Source organism: Homarus americanus, unplaced genomic scaffold, assembly GCF_018991925.1.
Source record: "Homarus americanus isolate GMGI-L3 unplaced genomic scaffold, GMGI_Hamer_2.0 scaffold24499, whole genome shotgun sequence".
In the NCBI taxonomy this organism is placed as follows: domain Eukaryota; kingdom Metazoa; phylum Arthropoda; class Malacostraca; order Decapoda; family Nephropidae; genus Homarus; species Homarus americanus.
The window spans coordinates 8,633-35,421 of NW_024757823.1; the positions used below are offsets into that span (position 1 = coordinate 8,633).

At 44.7% G+C, this 26,789-nt stretch overlaps 1 protein-coding gene across 1 annotated transcript in view; it reads right to left on the bottom strand.

Moving 5' to 3' along the window:
* Nucleotides 1-7,586: 7,586 nt before the first annotated feature.
* Nucleotides 7,587-26,789, bottom strand: part of LOC121857830 (myb-like protein K) — a 38,602-nt gene continuing 19,399 nt past the window's right edge. The window contains 10 exon segments of the mRNA XM_042354095.1: nucleotides 7,587-8,693; nucleotides 8,696-8,769; nucleotides 10,057-10,310; nucleotides 12,519-12,624; nucleotides 12,626-12,672; nucleotides 13,807-13,883; nucleotides 13,886-14,009; nucleotides 14,342-14,495; nucleotides 14,497-14,522; nucleotides 15,045-15,142. Of these exon segments, the coding sequence (XP_042210029.1) occupies nucleotides 8,629-8,693; nucleotides 8,696-8,769; nucleotides 10,057-10,310; nucleotides 12,519-12,624; nucleotides 12,626-12,672; nucleotides 13,807-13,883; nucleotides 13,886-14,009; nucleotides 14,342-14,495; nucleotides 14,497-14,522; nucleotides 15,045-15,142 (1,025 nt within the window). The 3' untranslated portion in view covers nucleotides 7,587-8,628.

Below are 26,789 nucleotides of genomic sequence, written 5' to 3' on the forward strand. Positions count from 1 at the left end.
ATGCCAGTAAGAGCCCACCCAGCTGGGGGACGCTGACCAATATCATGGGCATTTTTGGTGGTCAATAATAATTATTACTATACAACACCCGAGTACAATACTGCATTAAAGAAAAAGTAATGGAACTTTCTGATGAAAGGAGGAGGTCGGACCCCAGGACCCTCCTGGATCTGCCCCTGAGCTGTGCATCACCAAGAGCACACAGTACTACCACGTTGGAAAACACCGTCCGAATAGCAAAGTTAGTGCTTAGATGGGTGACTGCCTGGCCACCACATGCTGCTGGCATAAAGACTCTACTGGAAATAAGTATCTCATGGCTTTGTCAGCTGTCCGGTCAAATGTTCTGAATATTACTATAATATATGGCTGACAGTAACTGTCCACATCTGCTTAAAGACAAAAGTATTTGAAGCAGATTTTCAACAGTAATTGTTACAAGTATTTTATGTACTGTAACAACATTGTCAGGTATAATTTACCAGTTTAACAAAGACTATCACATTAGGTGTCTCCTGCATCAAGTGTTCCAACATCCTTATCTTACCTTAGCCGCCGCCGTCACATATTTTGATGCTATACTGCACGCCAAATACTGTAAGCCCCTGGTTTAAACTCTGGCACTCTGCTAGGAGGTTCAAGCCCTGTTTAGTTTTATTGACCTCACATGGTTTAAATTACCCCCATCAACAGGCTGAACCACTGACTGTTAAATAGATAGAAAGATATAAAAAGGAAGACAGACAGACAGACAAATGACTAACAGCAGCACAGTTACAAATAACTGTCTTAAGAGTTTTACTTAAGCACAGAGATTTCCAGTATAGGCCATGAGTTGCTCCTACCTTGCCATAGGTGGTGAGGCTGGTGGGAGATCTTGTTCCATGCTCCAGTTATCATTTTCATCTGTTAAGTTTTGTTGTATCATCTCCTCCTGTAACAAACAAAATATTATATTTACTATATAAACAACTTGGGGAGGTTAGGTTAAGTTTACTTTAGAAATAACCATTTTCAACAAACTACGACAGTGTCCACTACATAACACTGTGAAACTGCTGCATTTATATAATAGTTTTCTTTGCAAAATCGGCCTCAGATGTGGTACTGTCAAACACTTTGCTAAAGTAAGTAAATAGCATCGTAATTTTCGTCATTATCTACTACTGTACCTCAAAGACTTTCCTAAAAAAGTCAGCAGATTTGTTAGACAAGATTTTCCCTTTGTAAACCCATGTTGAGAGTCGTAGATTAATTTGCTTTTCTCTAAATGCGATCGGATGCTATTTGCTATAATTGATTCAAGAAATTTCCCCACTACTGAAGTCAAACTGATCAGCTGTAATTTGACGCTGATGCTCTGTCTCCTTTTTGAATAAGGGTACTACATTTACCGCTTCACAAGTCTGGCACACCCTGTCTATTGATTTTGTAAATAAATTTACGAGGGTCCGCTAATCTGTTCCTTACACTCTTTCAAGACTCGGTGGAACTCATCCGCCCTGGGGATTTAGTCTTTTTAATTTATTTATCTTCTTAAGAACATCCTCTTTTCTGATAGTGATATTCTTTTAATTCTCTTCTTCATTTACTCCTAAATATCAGTTCCACCTCTGAACTTCCTGAATTTCTTCTGTGAAACTGATAGAAAGTAGCTGTTTAATGCTTTGCTTATTTCCTCACTGTCATCGATCACTTCCCTCCCTGACTTTAAAGGCTCAACTTTGTCCTTGACCTTTGTCCTATATACCTGAAAATCCTTGGGATTCGTCTTGATTCTCTTTGCTATCCTGATTTCATATTTCTTTTGTCTTCCTTATTTTTCTAACATTCCTAGATAGTTCAATATACCTATTTCTGAGCTGCTCCTCCTCCCTTTAATTTCTTATAAGTCCTTTATTTACTCCTATGTCATGTTTAAGTTTTCTGGTCATCCACCTTGGCTCATTCTTATTTGACCAATTTTTCTGTATGGTATATTTTGTTCTTGTGCTTTATGGTATACGAGTGAATATATTATAGTCATGATCAATTGTTGTGTCACCTATGACCTCACTCCTCCTACTGGTGACTGACCTGACTGTTCCCAGGCAACCTCACCTAGGTACCTTCTTAACCCCTGATAATCCGCCAATCGAAAGTTTGGGACTCTGACCATATTGTCATTGTGCCCAATTTAGGTGAACCTGATTTCTCTGTGATCACTGTTCCTTAGTTCTTCCCCTACTGTGATATCTCTGATAATATTTTTCTTTTATTGTTAATACTAGGTCTAATATATTGTGACCTATAGTAGGTTCTGAAATAGTTGTTTCCTTGTACTGCGCCTAGGAAGTCTTCAGATTCATAGTCAGCTGTCCCAGTCAATATTTCTGAAGTTGAAATCCCATAATGCATCTGTTGTTGTATTTGGCTGCCCTACTCATTTCCGCCATATGGGCTGAGCTGGTTCTTCCCCAAGACTTGGGGGCCTGTAAATCACTCCCATAATTAGTTTTTCTCTTCCTTCTGTGATTTCTACCCATACAGACTCGGTTTCTATTTCACCCTTTATTGAATTATTAATATGACGCAGCCCAGAGTTTTTAACTACTGAAACAATGAGGTTAGTTTAAGCTAGGCCTACTGGGGATCCCGGCTAGGAGTTAGGTTAGAGGACCTGTTTTCCCCACTAAAACCCCGATTTCCCACGGTCTCGGGGGAGGCAAAACTAGCAATTTCAGCCGAGTTTGAAGGTCAAATTCGTTTATAAATACACTGCATAAACATTTTGGTCAACCCTAAAGTAACATTTACCAATGATGCACTATATTATACGGTATATAAAGATAAACTAATGTGATCTGTTACTTACTGTACTGTGTCCGGTTAACACAGCCATACATAATGTTAACTCACCAGGAGGGAGGGAGGACAGTTAACACAGCCATACATAATGTTAACTCACCAGGAGGGAGGGAGGACAGTTAACACAGCCATACATAATGTTAACTCACCAGGAGGGAGGGAGTGAATGTTAACACAGCCATACATATACGTTAACTTCACCAGGAGGAGGGAGACAGTTAACACAGCCATACATAATGTTAACTCACCAGGAGGGAGGGAGAGGACAGTTAACACAGCCATACATAACTCACCAGGAGAGACAACACATTGTTGCCATACATAATGTTAACTCAGGAGGGGAGGGAGGACAGTTAACACAGCCATACATAATGTTAACTCACCAGGAGGGAGGGAGGAAGCCACAAATTAACGTTTACTAACAATAATAAACCAGACGGCCACGTTAGTTGTTGTTGATCTGCTACACCTTGTCCGATTCTTTCTCTTATCTTTCAGTATGTTTTTCTTATAATATCTGCAATAAAAGTATTTTTTTAGTAAATATTATAGAATATAAATAAACTATATCTTAATTATATTTAATATTGATAACATTTCCAAAAATTTAAAATATATAACTATTAAACTAAACTTAAGTCAAAGGCTAGAGAACCAAAACATTTGACAACATTTACAAATTCACTAAAATAAATTTAAACAAAAACATTTCGTGTTTAGCTATTCTAAGTTTATTTAGTAATATTTTATTAATATATAACACTATATATAACTTATATAACACCATAATAAACCCGATATTTTAACTAAACATATTTTACGATAACTATTAGTTTCAAACTATATAATTATTCAGTGGTAATTATAAAAGATAATTAATTATTATATATAAAGTTAATAATGATAAAATACTAATTATTTTATAAACAATTAAATTATTCTTGAATGATGCATCTGTTACACCATTACGTCCTGGGTTCATGTCCTGTTGGCCTGAGACAGGTACATGAGAAGGGTGTTTGAGTACCACTCACTATCATGTCCTGTTGGCCTGAGTGAGGTACATGAGAAGGGTGTTTGAGTACCACTCACTATCATGTCCTGTTGGCCTGAGACAGGTACATGAGAAGGGTGTTTGAGTACCACTCACTATCACGTCTTGTTGGCCTGAGACAGGCAGTACGTGAAGGTGTTTGGTTACCTCACTATCATGTCCTGTTGGCCTGAGAGAGGTACATGAGAAGGGTGTTTGAGTACACTCACTATCATGTCCTGTTGGCCTGAGACAGGTACACATGAGAAGGGTGGTTTGAGTTTCACCTATATGTCCTGTTGGCCTGAGCAGGCACATGAGAAGGGGTGTTGAGTACCACTCACTATCATGTCCTGTTGGCCTGAGACAGGTACATGAGAAGGGTGTTTGAGTACCACTCACTATCATGTCCTGTTGGCCTGAGACACACATGATGGAGTGCTTAAGTGTGTGGGGGTTGAGCTAAGGTACCAGGAGTAGGACAGAGTAGATGGCGGGGCAGACTTCCTCTTATGGCAACAGACATGCATCTTCCCCGATGATGGCAACTGAGCACCCTGCTTGGTAGCTTTATATGCATAAAATTACAATTTAAAAATATTGCTCATAAGGAGACATTTTACAGTTATCACAAATCTAAGGTATGTAAGAAAAAGAAAAGGATGCATCAAACATGAGAGTTTCAAGAGCCATATCACAATTTCTCCAACTGATTTGCAAGTAGTACAGGGACAATATATATGAGCTGTACATTATTTTTCCTGGGATTTACCTTGGATATTGAGTTACACAGCTCACCATGGGTGATGTGTTGGGTCTGCTGTTGTACCTCAAAAAATTTTGACTGCATAGCATTAGGCGCTGCTTCAGCTGCAAGTGGGCCAACCATTTTGCCATTTTTAGAAGTAAATGTTGCAGTTTAATAAAATCACAGCACCTACAATTACATTTTATTCCCATCGTCAGTACAAAGATAATATTCTCTCACCTGTAAAACCTTTGTCACACACAGCACTTGCAATGGGCATGGTGGCACCTACACAACTGCACACACATGAAGAGCCTAGATTTGTGCAATATGTTATCTATCTTCAATGCTAAGACTATTAAAGTGGAGAAAATTGTCTCATAAATTTTCTGGAATAATTTTTTCACTGATATTAGAGTTATGATAAATTTGGAGGCACTTTAATTCTATGGCTGTGTAGGAGACGATGCTGGTCCATCACGCAGCTTATAAAGGAATGGATTTTTCTCTATCTAATTACTGGAAGAAATCTTCTACATCAGAAAAATGATTATATATTTGAAGATTTCTTCGTTGTTCATTGAAGGAACATGATCCCTTGTCCTTTCAAAGTTGGTGACTTGGGTGAAGAGGTAAAAAGACAAAAATGTTTTTAAAATAATATGACTGTGAATAACCATGTCCACAGAACATTTATATTGTGCTTCAAGAAAGATTGAAGAATTTAGCATTATTCACTTAGGTAAATTCAGTAATTATTGTGACACATTTAACTGTTAAGTCTGTTCTGAGTCAAGAATAAAACATCACCAAAGCTATGGCTAGACAAAGGTGTTCAAAAATCAAACAAAAGTGAATTGAAAAATTATGAGCTACCACAATAGCCTTCAAGAACTTAGAAATATTTAAAACTAAAAACATATTTGAAATTACTATATTGATGAGGAACCCAATAATCAGCACTGAATACACTGGTGAATGTTCAATTGGGGTTAAAGAATAGCAAAGATATCCAAATATTTATTTATATATATACTCTTTTTATACTGAGACAAATAAATACATCTTCATTGTTTAAAACAACAGTAGAAAAAATAATAACTAACTTTATTACAAGAGCTATGAGATCAGATAAATCTCTTTATATCTTTGGTATAACGAAGCATACCATTAAAAAATGCAGATTATAAGAAAAGTTGTTTGCACATCGCCATATGGGAGAGTGTTCCAGTATCAGTGTTGTTCCACATCCTTATGTCACATGGCCAAGTGGTTTAAATCCTACTTAACTGCATCAGTAAATGAATAATTTCAACAGAAAACTAACCAACCATCATATCAATTTTGTAATAAAGATGTACGGACAATAAAATATTGCAAACGATGATACCTTTGTGAAGAACGGCTCCACTTACAGGAGCAAGACATTTTCACAACTAATCAGAAAGATATACAGTATATATATATATTTTTTTTACAATTTAAGATATAATCCTGAAACTGAATAAGGTAGAATCATTGAAAGTGAGTTGATCTTTATATTTTCCTATGATTAACATTCTCCACAAATTTGAAAGAATCTAATATGAAAATAAAGTTAATACACAGAACTAAAGATAAGTATGAATAGACATTGCTTTTGTACAGCAGTACCAGAATACAACCCATTGTGATGTCTTGAAAAAAGTAAATGTCAATTTGATCTACACTGAATGATGTGTTTATATTACAACTGCTCATTCTCGTAACATGTAGGAATGATGACAAGTAAACAATGAATGACATTGTTTTTAAACAGAAGCATTTATGCAAATACAGTATTACTTCTGACAAAACATTCTGCAACACTGATGTAAATTTGCTAAATCTTTTAGTTCAGTGAAGAATTGAAGTATTGAATAGGAGAATGGTTTTGGAATATTCATGACTAGATAGAGTGCCTCTTGTAAAAGTTCAAACTAAAATTTGATATTTTGACTGTAGCTAAAAATCCAGCTTCATATACAGTACACATATGTGCATTTCACAAACCTAAAAGCAATAAATAAAGAGTTGTGGATAACTATTACCATTCTCAAAGATGAAGTTCACTGTGTATTCCCCAAAAAAGACTAAAAATAATTAAAAGTGAGATACCATTCTTGAGCATTTCAATCAAATGAACCTTATCTGTTATGAGGTTCATGCTAAAGATCAGTGAAAAAAATAAATCACTTTGAGCAGAGGAATCCTATGATAAGAAATAAAATATGCAAAATCTGTGTATACACAGCTCACTTGTTTACCTATCTAGAATTTAATGAAATAAGACCCTAGACCTGTTCACTAGTGGTTTGCTCCTGGTTTGAGTGAGCTAGCACATAACAGTATAGTGCCCTATCATGTTAAACAGTGAAAGCATAACAAACTAAAATTTATATCTTTACAATGTCAAACAATGAAAGCATGACTATATAAACTTTTTACATTTGATTACAGAGCAAATCTATGGAAAAATTATTTCATACAATGCTGGACTAATTTCATTACATATATAGCAGTATTTTCATGGTATTCTATGGAATACAGACACATCCCACAGGACATTATACATTTCTTAGTCTTTATTGGGGTCAACTTTATATACACCTTGCCATTGATACATTTGGAGTGTAGAGACTTGCATTGGCTTTAACATAAAAGTAACTACCCATTTTCTTGAAACTATAATGAAGCATAACTTTTATATTTTCTTGAAATCAAATGTTATTTACCATTTAATTTGAAATAATAAGAAATGTAAAATACCATCCTTGATAACTATTACAAGTCTCCAAGTTTGAAAGATTCTTTGAAGAATTTGCACCTTTTTATGCAAAGCAACAGCTATGGTGACAGTTGTAATAATAAGTCTACGCTAATTTCACTTTAGAGTACAATACTTCCTGAGAGCATGTATAGAAGAAACGCCCTATGCAAACACAAAGTAAATATTTACAAACAGCCTAGACCCAATAGAAACAGTATGTAAATACTTATAAACATTAAAGGTAAGTACAATTGAAAACTAATTTAAGCTCTTATTCACCATCTTTTGATGTTATAATACATTCTTGGGATTCTTGTGTTAGAGAACATATTTCATAACTTGTGGAAAAGTCAAGGGAATTTATGAAATAATCTACCCACTAACCTTTCTGCCACTTTTGTGTTCCTAAGCAAAATCCCGCTAAACTGTACACTGAGTTTTGTCCAGGAGATGCACTCAAACCAACAGACACATGCAGATAAAAAAGCTTAATAACTACTAGCTTAGTACCATCACTGCAAATTTCAAACTCACATGCTAATATATTTTATCTGTTTCAGTCACCAAGAATACCAATCCTTGAGGGACTGACTCACTGATAGAATAAAAAATTTTGATTAGCACAAACTGATAATTTTTTCTCATTATTTCAAAAAGACTTTTCTTTTTAGATAATTTTTATCCAAAGAAAATTGTTAAGTTCACAGGTTGTGTGCATCAACTGTTAGCTTCCTGTCATTGTTCTTATTCACCTGAGTACATCTAACGAATAAAACCCTAAGTTAAGGTGAAGAGGCACTTCCATAGTAAACTTGACAAAAAATTCTCTAGAGAACTCTATGCAATATAATTTTCCACAATGTAGGAACAGAAAACTGCTAATTGCCTAAAAATTTTCAAGGCAGTACAAAGAACCTAATAACTTTCTAACAATTTTTATGATTTATACAGTGACTGGACATGATTGACAGCACCAGCAATTTTCACATTCATGCTTTTACCTTACAGACTTGAGTTATAGAGACAAACTTAAATGTTGATAAATAAATACTCTTACTACTATTTTATAAAACACTGAAATTGTACCATTATACATCTTAGAGTGAGCAGCAATAAGACAACCATTACTCAGCAAATTCACATATACGTGTTAGTCCGCCGTAAACACACAACGGAGTCTTCACATTTACACATTCAGACATTATATAAACACTATGGACTCTGTTGATGAATCAGTAAATTTTCCAGCTCATCGGCCGACCTTAGCAGGAAGGCGTAGACTCGCAGCTGCCTGTGATGAGTTGTCGTACTGCTGCGACCTCAACTGCATTGGAGCTGGCCGTGTTGGCTTGGCTGTTCCCTTAACGCTCAGGTCTGTTGGTCCTGTGGGTAATTAGCTACAATTACAAATATGAATGAAGGGTGATTATAGAGTACCTGGTACTGTAGTCTGATTACATTACAGTACAGTACTTTACTTTTGTTTAAAATGATTTGGTTACTGGTAAATAGTTTTTTATACAGTACAGTAAGTACAGTACAGTATGCTATAACGAACGGATTCTACTACGAATATTCCTATAACGAACGGTTTTACCGATAAAATTGAGAATGCTATAACGAATCAAACTCCTACAATGAACATTATTATTATTATTATTTTGTTTTTTTTACTAATTTATTGTTTTTTTATTACAAGTATTAATGATATTCTTTATTTCAGGAGTTTAAAAGCATATTTATGCACTTTTATTAAAATTTTTACAATTTTATATTATATTTTTCAGTGTTAAGTGGTTGTATTTGGGGGCCTGGAACGGATTAATTATATCTAATTTAGAATGCTAAGTAAATAAGGTTCTAGAACCAATTAGATTCGTTATAGCATACCCCACTGTATTCTTATAGATAACTTATTTAACTATCTTATACAGTATAGTACACCGGTATCTATTATTCGAGAATTCACTTCTGTGAAGTACTTTCACCATCATGCAGACACTACATTTAAAAAAAAACCTTTTTGTTTCTTAGTAAACTTTGAATCCATCTAGAAACATAAAACGCTGAGGTGACTGACAAGTACAGTAACTGAACTATACTGTGCAGTACTGTATAGTATAAGCAATTCCAAAGGGTTATGATTCTCAGAAACAATAATGTTTTAAGGCCATTAATAAGAGATGAAAGTACTGTACAATACTGTAATATAAAATAGGAATATTTTTTTATTGTAATACATGTGAGAGATGAACCAGCTTGTTAAATACCTGTACAGTACTGGGACACTGAGTGAGGGAGAGAAAACAAAACAACAATACAAACAAATTCACTAATTATTATTAATATGGTTGGTAAATATTATTAATACTATGGAAGGACATTATACAGGTACAATCATGGTCAAAGTAGTGATACTGAACCATATGTTACCAGAAGCCAGAAATGAATAAACTGAACTACCCAAGAATTGGATTCCGGGCCTGTCTTGATCGGATGCACCATAACACTGACCCCTGCTCTTTATACAACAGTACTGTACTGTACTGACACGATTAGTCTCTCACAACACAACAAATACTGCATATACTATTAGACAATCAATAAAACCATGTTTATGATGACAGTCACATAACTTACCATTTGCTAACATGGGGGCAGAGGTAGTGGCCAGGAGAGGAGTAAGACCTGGTTGAGTGTGTACCGTCGACCCAGTCAGTGAGGTCACTTTTGGAACTTTGTTGGAATGATGCCTGGAACATGGAGGACCCATTCATAACTTTGGAGTCTGTCATGGGTCGCTCCAGGGCCTTGCCAAGGGCAGATACGTGTGGTGCATTGGACTCTGTCTTGACCACTGTGTCCACCAAGGATAAGGGTTTTTCTGGTCCCACCTGTAATACAAGAATACAAACATGTAAACCTGTGCAGATACTCTACTGTATATGTAAAATAAAAACAGCTATTGGTCATCACGAATTAATTCACAATACTTTTGATTTGCAAAGTAATAGGCTTACTTAGTTCTTTTTCAGTTTTCATAATGTTCATTCCCATATATCTTAGGTTCATTAAGTACTGAGTAATGTAAGAAGCTGTAAAATCAATTATTGTAAATGGAAATTGTATGTAAGGCCTCTCACTCATTGTTAATACATTACTGAGTGGTTAATGAGTAAGAGGACTACCCTAGTCTTTGTGACAAACTGTATTACACTAGATTAAGAAAGAAATTAAATTAAAATAATAAAATCAATCACATTTTTTAAACTTTATCAAATAACTATTAATGGTTACAAATAAATGGAAGGACGAAGGTGAAGGGAGGGCGGGGTAGCCAAGACGGAGCTGAAGGAGGGAGGGGAGTGACGAGCTGAAGGAGGGAGGGGAAGCCAAGACGGAGCTGATGAGGGGGGAGGCAAAGACGAGCTGAAGGAGGGGCGGGTAGCCAAGACGGAGCTGGAGGAGGGGAGGGGTAGCCAAGACGGAGCTGAAGGAGGGGAGGTAGCCAAGACGGAGCTGAAGGAGGAGGGTGCCAAGACGGAGCTGAAGGCGGGGAGGGGTAGCCAAGACGGAGTTGAAGGAGGGGCGGGGTAGCCAAGACGGAGCTGAAGGAGGGGTGGGGTAGCCAAGACGGAGCTGAGGGAGGGGCGGGGTAGCCAAGGGTGTTGGTTGGCTTCACTTGACTACTACACAGACTGATGGCTCACTTCAGTACTTGGCGTTTTATAATACACTGGATTTGTAATTTCCGTGAACAAAAAGAACCAAAAGGCATAGTAAGTCACCCTCCCCCCCCCAGTCCCTGTCTTCTCAGAGTTTTCTTCCACATCAACTAGCACTGTAAAAGAGCCTGATAGTGCTTATGACAACTAATGTGAACAGCTGTGAGACCTAAGTGGCAGGAACATATAGAGGGTGAATACCTCTCCACCACTTCTTTGTCAAAAGACTATTCTGTATACAGTATGGGGTTGAGGGAAGTGGTACAATATACTGTACTGTACTAAAGTAAGTAAAAAACTGTTTACAGGTTGGATCCGCTTTAAGGTCCGGAGTATTGGCAGCTTCGATGGTTCAGAATGGTGTTTGAATCTGGCCTATACTATACAATTTTCTCTTTGCCTTTTCTGCTAATCTACTTATTTCTGTGTCACTGCTATAGCACTAAGACTTTGTCATAAAGAGGTCTAGTAAGCCTGGGCTAGATATATGCTGATGTAAGTTGTATTGGCAGCAGTAATAGTACATTTTAAGCATTATTTTGCCATATTTTAACCTCTGCTTCGATGTTTCTTGCTTAGCTCGGAACCGGTCTGGTCCCAAGCTTCCCGGATTAGCGAGGTCCAACCTGTATAGGAAAAACTATTTTGCCAAAGCACTTGGTCACTATTCTGTATAAGTTGGAAAGGGGAGGAGGGGCCCAAACTAGAAAATGGGACATTACCGTATTTGGTTTCCATCCACTTATACACTTACTGTATCTGTTTACTTTTTGTAATGGTCATGTTGCATGTACTGTACAAAGATCCTTTCATAACTTATATAATATTTAGACTTACAGTAGTTAGTGAATATCTACTTGTGTATACTCGAGTCAATTAAGTTGAAATTCTCCCCGACTATGGCTAAACAGAGCCACAGAGTAGAAAGAATTTAGCCAACTCAGTCTCAAACTAGGTCTAACGTGATTGGACGAGCCAGGTCATGTGACATTGCAATGCCGTCTTGCACCCTTGCTTTGTCACCAAGTATCGATAGAGAAACATACAGTACTGTACTTGTTTCAGGAGACACTTTGCTTATAACTCCTTCATTACAGGGACATAACTTTTAACAGTTATTACTTACACCAAACGATTTTATACAGCTCAGAAGCGATTCCATACACAAGGGGTTAATGTCATGTTTTTGTAGTACCTGTTTGTGTTAGGCCGTGATATGGGGAAAGAGGTAGCAGTACATAAGGAAATGAATGATAAACAATAAAAATATGTAAGATTGGTGGCCTCAGACTTTGAGAGAGGTAAGATCAATGGCTGCATGAACCTTACAAGCAGTGGGTGACCTACAGGTGAGATGTAAAGTGAGAGGAAACTTACCGGTGTGGGAGGCTGTGGGTTAAGGGGATTGGGCTGGGCTATGGGTTCCAAGCCCAGCCTCATTCTCTTGGCATTCTGGGCTTCATTTTCACAGGCATTGGCCAAACTGCTCTGCCTGGATGCTGGTGAGGTGAGGCGGTGTGGGACGAGATGGCTGTCAGGAGAGAGAGACACATTCATGGCAACAACAACATAAAAATCGATACAATATACAGTACAATATACAAAAAACATATTTGTCATGAATACACAATCTCTCTTTATCCTCCAACACTTCCCTTATCCTCCAACACTTCCCTTATCCTCCAACACTTCCCTTATCCTCCAACACTCCATATCCTCCAACACTTCCCTTTCCTCCAACACTTCCTTATCCTCCAACACTTCATCCGCCAACACTTCCTTATCCTCCAACACTTCCCATATCCTCCAACACTTCCCTTATCCTCCAACACTTTCCCTTATCCTCCAACACTTCCTCATCCTCCAACACTCTTATCCTCCAACACTTCCTCATCCTCCAACACTTCCTATCCTTGATGAATAAGGTTTCAGTGCTAAAGGGTAAATTTTTAGTTTAGTCAGGTAGGAATGTCTTAGGGTCAGGCAGGATGGGGTCTAGGGTCAGTAGGAGTGGGGTCTAGGGTCAGGTAGGAGTGGGGGTCTAGGGTCAGGTAGGAATGGGGTCTAGGTCAGGTAGGAATGGGGTCCAGTCAGTAGGAATGGGGTCTAGGGTCAGGTAGGAGTGGGGTCTAGGGTCAGGTAGGAGTGGGGTCTAGGGTCAGGTAGGAGTGGGGTCTAGGGTCAGGTAGGAATGGGGTCTAGTTAACCTACAAACACTCCTACGTAACTGTCCGTCTCCCTGTGTTCTCCCTCCCTCACAGTCCCCCATTCCTTCTCTCACCATCTCTCAGCGTCCCTCTCACCACTCACCACCCTCTTAGTGTCCGCCTCCCTCTCTCTCCTCTCACCACCTCTCAGCATCCCCCGCCCCTCCTCCTCAGCACCTCTTAGTGTCCTCCTCCCTCCCTCTCAGTCCCCCTTCTCTCCCTCACCACCTCTCAGCGTCCCTCCCACCTCTCCTCAGCGTCCTCCCTCCTCTCAGTCCTCTCCTCTCATCACTCAGCGTCCCTCCCACCTCTCAGCGTCCTCCCTCCTCTCAGTCCCCCTCTCTCCCTCTCTCATCACCTCAGCGTCCCCCTCCCACCTCTTAGCGTCCTCCTCCCTCCTCTCAGTCCCCCCTCTCTCCCTCTCATCACCTCTCAGCGTCCTCCTTCTCCTCACTTACCGTCTCCCATCCATTAGAGTCTCGAGTTCTCTTGTTTCGCCTGCAACTTTTGAGATAGGTGCGGATCCTCTTATGGTCCTGTCGGCGAACCTCGGGAACTGTCGTGCGCAGGCGTCGATGATAGCCTGGATCTTCTCCTTGGGCTGTTTACTGATGGGCACGATGCGGTCGAGGTTCTCATCCACGAACAACCGCACGAACATCTGTGACGGGAGAAAGATGGTGTTTAATATGGGCATCTCTGTATGTACATTAATGGTTCTCCTGTGGAATTTCTTTCTGCACAAAGACCCATGAACCCATGTCTGTGTATGTGGGTGGTTATTTCATGACGAGACTCACACCAGGGGTCACGTGGACACACACACACAGAGGCAATAACTTCTGTTTTTTTCCTCGCAAGGTTGTAGTGAACACAATCGTTTTTAACACCATGTCACTAGTAGCAATCTAGCCCTTTACCTCTGCCCACCAGCCCTCAACACGGGTCAGCCCCCCCCCCTCCCCCTTAGCCCAACCAAACTCGTTTACTCACATTAAAGGCTTTAAGTCGCTCTGGGTCGTACTGGGCGTCGATTTTGTCATCGTCGTTGTCGTCGTCGGCATCGTCGTCCCTATCGTCCTTGTTGCCGTTACTGGAGGTGTCCTCGGCGTTGCTGGCAGTGTCCAGGGGAGTGGCGGTGGCACGTCACCCTGGAAGGCGACGCACACGGGCTCTGACACACACAAAACAACACAGGTTAATTTGCTGTGTGGTGCTGCGTCGTGTCGGCTGTGACGCAGACTTTTCTTGCAACACACTTATAATTACATAAAGCTATATAACGTATCTTAGTATATTATATCCATTAATATGGGTGAATATAAAATGAACACACACACACACACACACACACACACACACACACACACACACACACACACACACACACACACACACACAGTCAATCTTACTTTTGCACTATGTTGAAACGCCCTGTAGTTTGAGCTTCTCCCCACCTAGTTATTATATATCATATTTGTATCACTTATGTTACTTGTATATTATTTGTAAATCAAGAGACCCATTCCCCAATTATGTAACTGTATATTTCAGCCTTCCGGCTGCCATGCTCTTTAATAAAACGTTAATTATTATTATTATTATTATTATTATTATACACACAGACTAAGCATACTTACACAAATATACTAATAAACAGACATAGTAACAGACATTTAAAGGAGTCAAGGCTTACCCTTCTCTGCACGTCGTTCCGGGAGAGGCCTAGAGGCTGCTGCTGGTAGGGCGTCCACTCCGTCGGATTCCTCACCTCAAGTTTCCGCTCCATCTCAGCTGAAGCGAATGACAGAAAACGGGTTTATAGCGCCTTCTATACATAGGGATAACTTAGCTCTTTCAACTTATGTCTATGGGAATTACTCATAGCTAAATTCATGTAAAAACGAATAACAAGCGTACCATAAAATGTGTGTGTGTGTGTGTGTGTGTGTGTGTGTGTGTGTGTGTGTGTGTGTGTGTGTGTGTGTGTCATCCCCCCACCTTAGTGAACAGGTGTGACCTTGACCTTTGAGTAACTTCTTCGATAATTGAATTTGTTGTTTCTTGGCCAACAACATCTGCCAAGTTTTAGGAGTGACGCTTAATATTTATTCAGGATCTTCTCTCATAACCCTTCCCACACACACACACACACACACACACACACACACACACACACACACACACACACACACACCTTCAATGTAAACAAAGGGTAAGTGAATATATCCAGCAGAGGGTAAGGTAGAGTCACACAGACGAACTGTTATGTAGTAGTCTGAATGAGCCAGTACTAGTGGGTCCTGGCGAACAGTGGTGTATAAGGGCATTCCACGTAGATTAAGGGACGAGGGGGGATATTAACTTATAAAGGTATCGGGACGTCCTCCTAACCTAACCTAATCTATCGACCAGCCCAACTAACCTAATCTAATCTAACTGACCCAGCCCAACTTAACCTAATCTAATCTAACTCGACCCAGCCCAACTTAACCTAACTCGACCCAGCCCAACTTAACTATCTAATCTAACTCGACCCAGCCCAACTTAACCTAATCTAATATCATATAATTAGTGTCACCATCACGTCATTAACATCAGAGTTCCTTTGTAGCAGCAGGGCGAAATGTGTTTGTTTTTTGGCAGGTAGGCGGCAGGTGAGAGAGAGAGAGAGAGAGAGAGAGAGAGAGAGAGAGGAAAACTTAAGCTCATAACATAATGAATTGTACATAATACAAATAAAAAGGAAGGAGGTGATAAGGAAGGGAGAAAAGAAAGAGGGAAGAGACAGGAAAGAAAGAGAAGGAAAAAGGAGAAGAGAAAAAAATACCGTGAAGGATGGAAGGTAGAAAGAAGAAATGGAGAAGGAGGGGAAGGGAAAGAAGGAAATGGGTTGGTGGGTAAAGTAGGGAGATGGGAGAGGGGAGGTGTGGCAGAGCTTCCCCGGAGACCCACCAGAGGACAGCACAGGGGAAGCTCAGCCCCCGTCGTCATTTTTTTCTCTAGGATGAACTAGGACACCGTGAGACAATGTGTGTGTGGTGTGTGTGTGTGTGTGTGTGTGTGTGTGTGTGTGTGTGTGTGTGTGTCTGTGTGTGTGTGTGTGTGTGTGTGCAATATTAAGTTAAACACCAATCAGGTCGTCCAGGTAATCACTTCTCCTTCTGTCAGACACAAATACAAGTTTAGTTTTTCCTTTTAAGTTCTAAACCTGAGCGACATTCATTCTTATTGCCGATGAAGCACCATTCACTAGGTCTCTCTCTCTCTCTGTCTCTCTCTAACACACAGCTCGTTATACCCGACTTTGTTCATTTGGGTCAAACAACATACGCCGGTAGTCGACCCACACCATCCTGGGACTAAAACCCACACACGCACATACCCCCCTTTGAGTTAACCTATTGTTATTTCTCTATAAAAAAGACAGACAGACACAGACACGCACAAGACAGACAGACACAGACACGCACACACAGAGAGATAAGGTTTGTATAGCCACATTTAATAATCTTAGTTGATGACAAGAAGGGCGTCGACATTACGCTGTGACTCTACTGCAGGTAACGGAGAGTTCCCTTACAGTCAACAAGGGAAACTAGGTCACAGCTCTTAATTGGTCCCACATCTTATTGGCCCTGCATTTAATGGCCCCGCATCTAATTGGCCCTGCATCTAATTGGCCCCGCATTTAATTGGCCCTGCATCTAATTGGCCCCGCATCTAATTAGCCCCGCATCTAATTGGTCCCGCATCTAATTGGCCCTGCATCTAATTGGCCCCGCATTTAATTGGCCCTGCATCTAATTGGCCCCGCATTTAATTGGCCCCCATCTAATGGCCCCGCATCTAATTGGCCCTGCATCTAATTGGCTCCCCATCTAATGGCCCCGCATCTAATTGGCCCCTGCATCTAATTGGCCCCGCATCTAATAGGCCCTGCATCTAATTGGCCCCTGCATCTAATTGGCCCTGCATCTAATTGGCCCCACAATAAACTGGTGAGTATTAGTGGGTTAAAAGCTAGGGCCCCAGTTGTGTGACCCCAAGGTGTACTGTTCCTTAATCCAACTTTATGGGCCCCCGTCCTAATGGGTTCATGTCATAGGTGGGCCCCTGTCCTAGTGAACACACGGACGGAGGGAGCGTGGGGGGAGGGAGGGAGGGAGGAGGGACGGAGGGGAGGGAAGAGGGAGGGAGGGAGGGAGGAGGGAGGGAGGGAGGGAGGGAGGGAGGGAGGGAGGGAGGGAGGAGGGAGGGAGGGAGGGAGGAGGGGGAGGGAGGGAGGGGGAGGGAGGGACGGTAGGAGGGACGGAGGGAGGGAGGGGAGGGACGGAGGGAGGGAGGAGGGAGGGAGGGAGGGAGGGACGGAGGGAGGGAGGGAGGAGGGAGGGAGGGAGGGAGGAGGGAGGGAGGGACGAGGGACGAGGGACGGAGGGAGGGGAGGGGAGGAGGGAGGGAGGGAGGGACGGAGGGAGGGAGGGAGGGACGAGGGAGGAGGGAGGGGACGGAGGGAGGGAGGGAGGGACGGAGGGAGGGAGGGAGGGACGGAGGAGGAGGGAGGGACGGAGGGAGGGACGGAGGGAGGGGAGGAGGGAGGGGAGGGAGGACGGAGGGACGGAGGGGAGGGAGGGAGGGAGGGACGGAGGGAGGGAGGGACGGAGGGAGGGAGGGAGGGAGGAGGAGGGACGGAGGGAGGGAGGGAGGGAGGGACGGAGGGAGGGAGGGAGGGACGGAGGAGGGGAGGGGGAGGGAGGGAGGGGAGGGACGTATTAACACCCTCTAGACTGCACAAGACACCTGCAGTAAGTTAGGCGGGAGTCGAGGCCACGATATTAAATCATAACATTTTCCTCAGACACAAATGAAATACTGGGGAGATGTTCTGACAGCAGTGGTGGGGAGAGGGAGAGGAGAGACTTGGAGGTGAGGGAGAAATGATGGGAGGAAGTGTAAAGAAGAGGGGAGGTAGGAGGGGAGGTAAGATGAGGGAAATGAGATGGTGGGGAATGTTCATCAAGGGGGAAGAGAGGGAGATGAGGAACGAGTGTGTGTGTGTGGGTGGGGAGGGGGGGGGGGGGAGAGAGAGAGAGGAGAGGGAGAGAGAGAGAGAGAGAGAGAGAGAGAGAGAGAGATGGAAGGTGCCTGGGTTGAGGGGAAGAGGGAGGAGGAAGACAGATAGTGAGGGGATTAACCCGGGTGGGGAGTGAGGGAGGAAGTAAACAAGGAGACACACACACACAAGGGTGTTCCCGACCACACACACACACACACACACAACACACACACACACACACACAGACATGAGTGGACAGATCCTCTTCAAACTTGTACCACCTGATACAGGTGAAGCCTGGCCACTAAATGACTCGGGGGGAGAAGGTGAGGGGGAAGGGGGATGGCGAGGGGTGAGGGGGAGGGGTAGGAGGAGGGAGGGGGGGGAGGAGGTTAGGTTAGAATTGAGGTGAAATGTTTTGAGAGGAGAGAAAGAGGGGAGGGAAGGGGAGACGAGTTGATGGGAGGGGAGATAGTGTATATAGAGGGAGGGAGGGAGGGAAAAGATGGAGAGGGATATGAGAAGAGGAAATATGAGAGGGTAGGTGAGGGAAAGGAAGGAAGTGAGAGGAATGAGGGTAGGGGAAGTAGGGATGAGAGGGGTAAAATGAGGGAATGAGAGGGATGAGGGGAATCAGGTACACGGAAGACAGACCTGATAAATATGGGAAGAAAAGCAGATTACGGTTGGTGGAGGCTCAGCCCGATTATGTAATTACGGTTGAGGAGGGAGGGAGGAGGGAGAAAGTTAGGGGAAGAGACGAGGGGTGGAGGGAGGATAATACGAGGGAAGAGGGAGTTGAGGGAAGGTGTGAGGTATAGTGAGGGGAGGGACGAGGGAGGAAGAGACAGGGAGGAGGAGAGGGAAAGGATGATAAAGAAGAGAAGGGAGGAGGAGGAGGAGGAGGAGGGAGGATGAAGAAGAAGATAGACAAAGATGGAGAAGGAAGAGGAGAAGAGAAGAGAGAAAAGAGGAAGGAAGAAAGAAGAGGAGGGAGAAAGAAAGAGGAATGGAAAAGTATAAGAGGAAGAGAAGAGGAGAGGAGAGAGGAGGAGGCCATGAAAGGAGAAGGTTGACCTGGTCGTTTCTAAGTTCGTCACTTTTCTGAGAATGCCACAGCCAGCCTCCTGTCCCTGTCCAACCAGCGAGGGAAGGGGAGAAACCATCCAGGAAAGGGGGTTGGGATGGGAGGGAGTGCGGGTAAATCTAGTGAGGGAGAGTGGGGAGAGGTGGGCAGGTTGCAGTGCGTGACCTGTGTACAGGGGAAGGGAGGAAGGGGGCGGTAGTCCTCCTTCACCAGATCGCAGCCTTGGCCACACCACCTTTCCCCTCCTCCTCTTCCTCCTGTTACTGCTGCTGGTGGTGGGGCCTCGACACACCTACACACACCTCCCATCACAAACCCCACATGTTTGTTTGTCCCCTTACACACACCTGTAACACCTACACTCCGAAACTGGTGTGTTGTTCCATCCTATACACCTGATGTCGTGTTTATATCCCACACCTGCTGTTGACCCATACACCTGCATGTTCCTACTCCACACCTGCTGCTGACCCATACACCTGCATGTTCCTACTCCACACCTGCTGCACTGCTACACCTGCATGTTCCTACCCACCTGCTGACCCATACACCTGCATGTTCCTACTCCACACCTGCTGCTGACCCATACACCTGAATCTTAACCAAAACACACTCTCCAACACTACGCATATACTTCACTACCAACCCCACTCACCACACCACTCACTCTCACCTCCATTCCCACTCACCACCACCACACCACTCACTCTCACCTCCATTCCCACCCCCCACCACCACACCACACCACCCCCACCTCCATTCCCACCTCCACCACCACACCACCTGCTCTCTCACCCATTCCCACTTCCACCACCACACCACTCGCCTCACCTCCATTCCCACTCCCCACCACCACACCACTCACCCCCACCTCCATTCCCACCCCACCACCACACCACTCCCTCACCCTCCATCCCACCCCACCACCACACCATCGCTCTCACCTCCATTCCCACCACCACCACACCACTCGCTCTCACCTCCATTCCCTCCCACCACCACACCCACTCGCTCTCACCTCCATTCCCACCTCCACCACCACACCACTCACACCCCCATTCCCACTCACCACCACCACACCACTCACTCACACACCCCTCCATCCCACCCCCACCACCACACCACCCACTCCCACCTCCATCCCCCACCACACCACTCACCCCACCCCTCCATTCCCACTCCCACTCCACCACGCCACCTCACTCCCACCTCCATTCCCACTCTCCACCACCACACCACTCACTCACACCTCCATTCCCACTCCACCACCACCACACCACTCACTCACACCTCCATTCCCACTCTCCACACCACTCTCACTCCCACCTCCATTTCCACTCTCCACCACCACACCACTCACTCCCACCTCCATTCCCACCCACCACCACCACACCACTCACTCACACCTCCATTCCCACCTCCACCACCACCACTACCTCCCACCTCCATTTCCCTCCACCACCACACCACTCACTCTCACCTCCATTCCCACTCACCACCACCCACACCACCACCCATCCCCCACTCCACCACCACACCCACTCACCCACCCATTCCCTCCCCACCACCCACACCACTCACTCCCACCTCCATTTCCTCTCCACCACCACACCCTCACCTCTCACCTCCATTCCCCTCACCACCACCACACCCTCACCCTCCACCTCCATTCCCACTCCAACCACCACACCACTCTCCCCACACCTCCATTCCCTCCTCCACCACCACCCCCTCCCCACCTCCATTTCCTCCTCCACCACCACACCACCACCTCACCCCATTCCCACTCACCACCACCACACCACTCACTCACACCCTCCATTCCCCCCCCCACCACCCACACCACCTACTCCCACCTCCATTCCCTCCTCACCACCCACCACCACTCCCACCTCCATTCCCACTCCCCACCACCACACCACTCCTCACACCTCCATTCCCTCCCCCACCACACACCACTCCTCCCACCTCCATTCCCTCTCCCCCACCACACCACTCCTCACACCTCCATTCCCCTCCCCACCCACCACCACTCACTCCCACCCCCATCCCTCCCCACCCACACCACTCACTCCCACCTCCATTCCCTCCCCACCACCACACCACTCCTCACCTCCATTCCCTCCCCACCACCACCACCTCACTCCCACCTCCCATCCCTCCCCACCACCACCACTCACTCACACCTCCATTCCCTCCCCACCACCACTCCTCCCCACCTCCATTCCCCTCACCACCACCACACCACTCACACCTCCATTCCCCTCCCACCACCACACCCTCCTCCCACCTCCATTCCCCTCACCACCACCACACCCTCCTCCCACCTCCATTCCCACTCACCACCACCACACCACTCCTCCACCTCCATTCCCACTCCCACCACCACACCACTCCACTCCCACCTCCATTCCCTCACCACCACCACCACTCACTCCCACCTCCATTCCCTCACCACCACCCTCACTCTCACCTCCATTCCCACTCCCCCACCACCCTCCTCCCCACCTCCATTCCCTCACCACCACCACACCACTCACTCCCACCTCCATTCCCACTCACCACCACCCACCACTCACTCCACCTCCTCCCCTCCCCCACCACCACCTCCTCCCACCTCCATTCCCACTCACCACCACACCACTCACTCCCACCTCCATTCCCTCCCACCCACCCTCCTCTCACCTCATTCCCACTCACCACCACCACCACTCACTCCCCACCTCCATTCCCTCACCACCACCACTCACTCCCACCTCCATTCCTCACCACCACCACCACTCCCTCCCTCCATTCCCTCCCCTCACCACACCACTCCTCACCACTCACCAACACGTCTTCTCCCTTAAAAATCAACTTTGTGAATATGTTGATGTTTTTGTTTCAATAATTAGGAGTTAATGTGATGGCGGCAAATAAGCGTCAAGACTATACCATACGTTCTCTAGGTCGACGAGTTCTCCTACAGGTGTGAGAGAGCCAGGTAGCAGGTAGGGAGAGCCCAGCAGGCAGCAGCAGGGGGCACCATATAGACTAACCTGTATACCGGTAGCAGATCCCTACTGGGACCCCCTCTCTCTCTCTCTCTCTCTCTCTCTCTTTCCCTCATCGTCTCTCTCTCTTTCTCCTTCCTTCCGTCTTTTCTCTCTCTCTCTTTCCCTAACTCGTCCCTCCTCCCTCCTCCCTCCCTCCCTCCTCTCTCTCTCTCTCTCTCTCTCTCTCTCTCTTCCTCCTCATGCTCTCCCTCTCTCTTACGTTTTACGCAGTTTCTCTTCTCCTTCTCGCTCTCATTTATTCCTCCATCATTCTTCCCCCCCCCCTACCCTGGACCTCACACTTGATACCTAATACATGAGAGATAAATAAAATAAAGAGAACACGAGAAAGAAGAGAAAGATAAAGAGAGAAAGATAAAGAGAGAAAGTGGCTCATTACCTACCTATTGCTCAGAACCTCAAGAGCTATTTTGCCTTTAACGTGAGACATTGAAAAGGCCATTTAGGACGGCGTATTCATAAGCAATCGTCACAGGTAAATGGCCTGGGTACATCTCGAGTATTTAAAATGATGTTTCTATGTTCATCTCGACAGGTAAATGGTTATAAATGGCCTTAAGTTATTACTGAGACATTTAGGATGGGGCATTTACAGTCCGTCGTCATAGGTAAAATGGCTTGGGGACATTGTGAGGACTTTTAGATGGTTCACTGAAGTTGGTAGTGTCACGTAAATGGCGGGAAAAATGGCCATCAGATTCTGAGTGACTCGTGTTGTATTGAATTGAATTGAATTGAATTGGTGTGAGAATTCTTGGCCTGACCCCGACCTACCTCAACCTACCCTAACCTACCTCAAACCTACCTATTTGTGGTCTTGTTCTCCCTGATACTGGTGAGATTATGTTATAACCCCAAGTTGTATACCTTCAAGTGTACAGCCGTTTGGGAAATATCTTGTGAACTGAATAATAACTCGTGTTGTGTGTCTATGTTGTGGTAGGCTGCATGTCTTCCGCTGAGTGTAGCCATTTGTTAGGTTAGGTTAGGTTAGGTTAGGTCAGGTCAGTGTCCCTCCTGTTAAATAGACCCCAGTCCAAGTGGGCCCCAACACACCACCCACACCATCACATTCTGACCACACCACACTATGTACCACCCACAGCACCACACCCTGCCCACACCACACCATGTAACCCCACACCACACACACACCACCCACACCATCACATTCTGACCACACCACACTATGTACCACCCACAGTACCACACCCTGCCCACACCACACCATGAACCCCACCACACACACATCACCCACACCACATCTGACCACACCACACTATGACCACCCACAGCACCACACCCCACACCACACACACACACACACCACCCACACCATCACATTCTGACCACACCACACTATGTACCACCCCACAGCACCACACCCTGCCCACACCACACCATGTAACCCCACACCACACACACCACCCACACCATCACAGTCTGACCACACCACACCACCCACAGCACCACACCCTGCCCACACCACACCTTGTACCACACCACACACTACCTACACTCATACACCGAAACGAAGTACTTAATAACCCTGACCTTTGTTGACCTCTCTAACTGCTGTGGTCACTCTAGGATGCTTGTGAAATAACATTAATAATAGATGTATAATTTACCTGAGTTTCACCTACGGGGGGGGGGGGGGGGGGGGGGGGGGGGGGGAGAGAGAGAGGAGACTGTCCTGGTCATAGTTATTTCACTTGTTTGACGCAGAGACTGAAACAAAAGTCAATCTGTTTTTAAGTATCAGTCACTGGCCTTTAAGTATCAGTCACTGTCCTTAAATCAGTCACTTTTAAGTATCGGTCAGCCTGCAGTCGCTAAAAAAAAACTTGAGAAATATAATCCTTCCTTTGTTCAGTCTAGTTAACACCAACTGTAGGTGTACTGGGTGACTCGGAACAAACAACTAGACTCGTGTTTATTAACTGGTACACACACACACACACACACACAGTAAGAGAATGCAAAGGTGTTTCTCCCTCTCTTGTCTCTCTCTCTCTAATTCTCATCATGTGTGTGTGTTAAGAGGTACAGGATGACCACTCTAGGGTCGTGCTGATTCCGTGCTGACCACTGCTGACACCCTGCTGCCCTGCCTCACACCAACCCTCACACCCTGCCCTGCCTCACACCACCCCTCACACCCTGCCCTGCTCTCACACCACCCCTCACACCCCTGCCCTTCCTCACACCACCCTCACACCCTGCCCTGCCTCACTCCACCCCACACCCCTGCCTGCCTCACACCACCCCTCACACCCTGCCCTCCCCACCCTTAACCCTGCCCCACCCCACCAACCCCCACACCTGCCCTGCCCCACACCACCCCCCACCCCTGCCCCACCTCACTCCACCCCACACCCCTGCCCTGCCCCCACCCACCCCACACCCCGCCCCTGCCTCACACCACCCCTCACACCCCTGCCCCACCACACCCCTGCCCCACCTCACACCCCTGCTCACCTCACACCACCCCTCACAACCCCTGCCCTACCTCCCACCCACCCCTCACACCTGCCCTGCCTCACACCACCCTCACACCCTGCCCTACCTCACACCACCCCTCACACCCTGCCCCACCACACCACCCCTTACACCCCTGCCCTACCTCACACCACCCTCACACCCTGCCCTGCCTCACACCACCCCCTCACACCCTGCCCCACCTCCACACCACCCCTCACAACCCTGCCCCACCTCACACCACCCCTCACACCCTGCCCTACCTCACACCCCTGCCCTGCCTCACACCACCCTACACCTGCCCTGCCTCACACCACCTCAAGGAAGTAAGCCTCACTCAAACTTTAATTAATGATACAAAGATTTTAGAAATATAGGAGGAAGGAAAAAGGAAAACAAATATGGCTTCCAAACTGCACTGAGACTGTACAGCAAGGGAGGATTTACAAACATACGTAAATATCTGAGAATCGCGTCCTAACCTAACCTAACCTAAGCTAACCTAAGCTAACCTAACCTAACCTAACCTAAGCTAACCTAAGCTAACCTAAATATCTTCAGCCAAGGTAACTCAGAACAAAATGAATTCTGCCTATGAATGAAAATATAGATAAATAAACTAATAATGACGACTTTCCTTTTATTGTAATCCAGTGTTTATAATTATTTGTTCTCTTAACTAATGAGAGAAAACTAATTATCATGATTACACTGACTCAGGCACTCGCTGTTTTAAAGCTCTACCCCCCCCCACCCACCTCCCCAATTCTCATCTGGCTTCGATAAACTCCGTGAATAATAATAATAATAATAATAATAATAATAATACCGAAGTACAGTATATAATGAATTTGTAATAAATGTCAACGCTTGTCAAAAATACGAATAACAAATGGTCTTTTATACACACACACACACACACACACACACCACAGGACAACAGACTTTAAAATTGTATAAATATCAAGTGTTAAGAAAGGTCCCTCCTGGTCACGTTCTCTAAGGGTGGAAATTAAATTCCTACTGAGCATTAGCTGAAGAATTAGTTACATGTTCAGCATCTGGCATTATCCTTAAAAAGTTCAAGTAGAATTAGGTTGTTTAGTTCAAGAATAGAAGTTTATTTATATTTTAGTAATTATTTGTCTCATTATGAAGTACCAAAAGTGATGATGAATTCGTGATTGAAAGCTTTAGAGTTTAGAGCGTGTTACCCGACCCATACTGTCCGCTACACTGAGAGGGTGATGGACGAAGCCTGGCAACATAAGGTACAAGATATCGTACTGGTTACTGAATAATTCTTTCCTTATAACTCTCAAAACAATAATGTAAATGAACCTCAATTATGTTAAAAAATCAATATCATGATTGCAAACTGTAAACAAAACTAGGAGAATTGATTAATGGGGAGGGAGGCATCATGCGGCTGGCAGTCCTCAGTAACTCACAAAAGACGTTCACTGTACTGTGTTAGTTGACTACTGCAACCCATCACCTCAGGCTCTCAGTGTTCTTATGGATTACAACCTTGATCTCATGTACTAATTATTGTAACGCATCAACACCGTCTGAGAACATTATCACTCACCAAACTTAACCTAACCCAACCTGACCTAACCCAACCTAACTCAACCTGACCTAACCCATCCAACCTAACCTGACCTAAACCAACCTGACCTAACCTGACCCAACCCAACCTAACCTAACCTGACCTAACCCATCCTAACCTAACCTGACCTAACCCAACCTAACCTAACC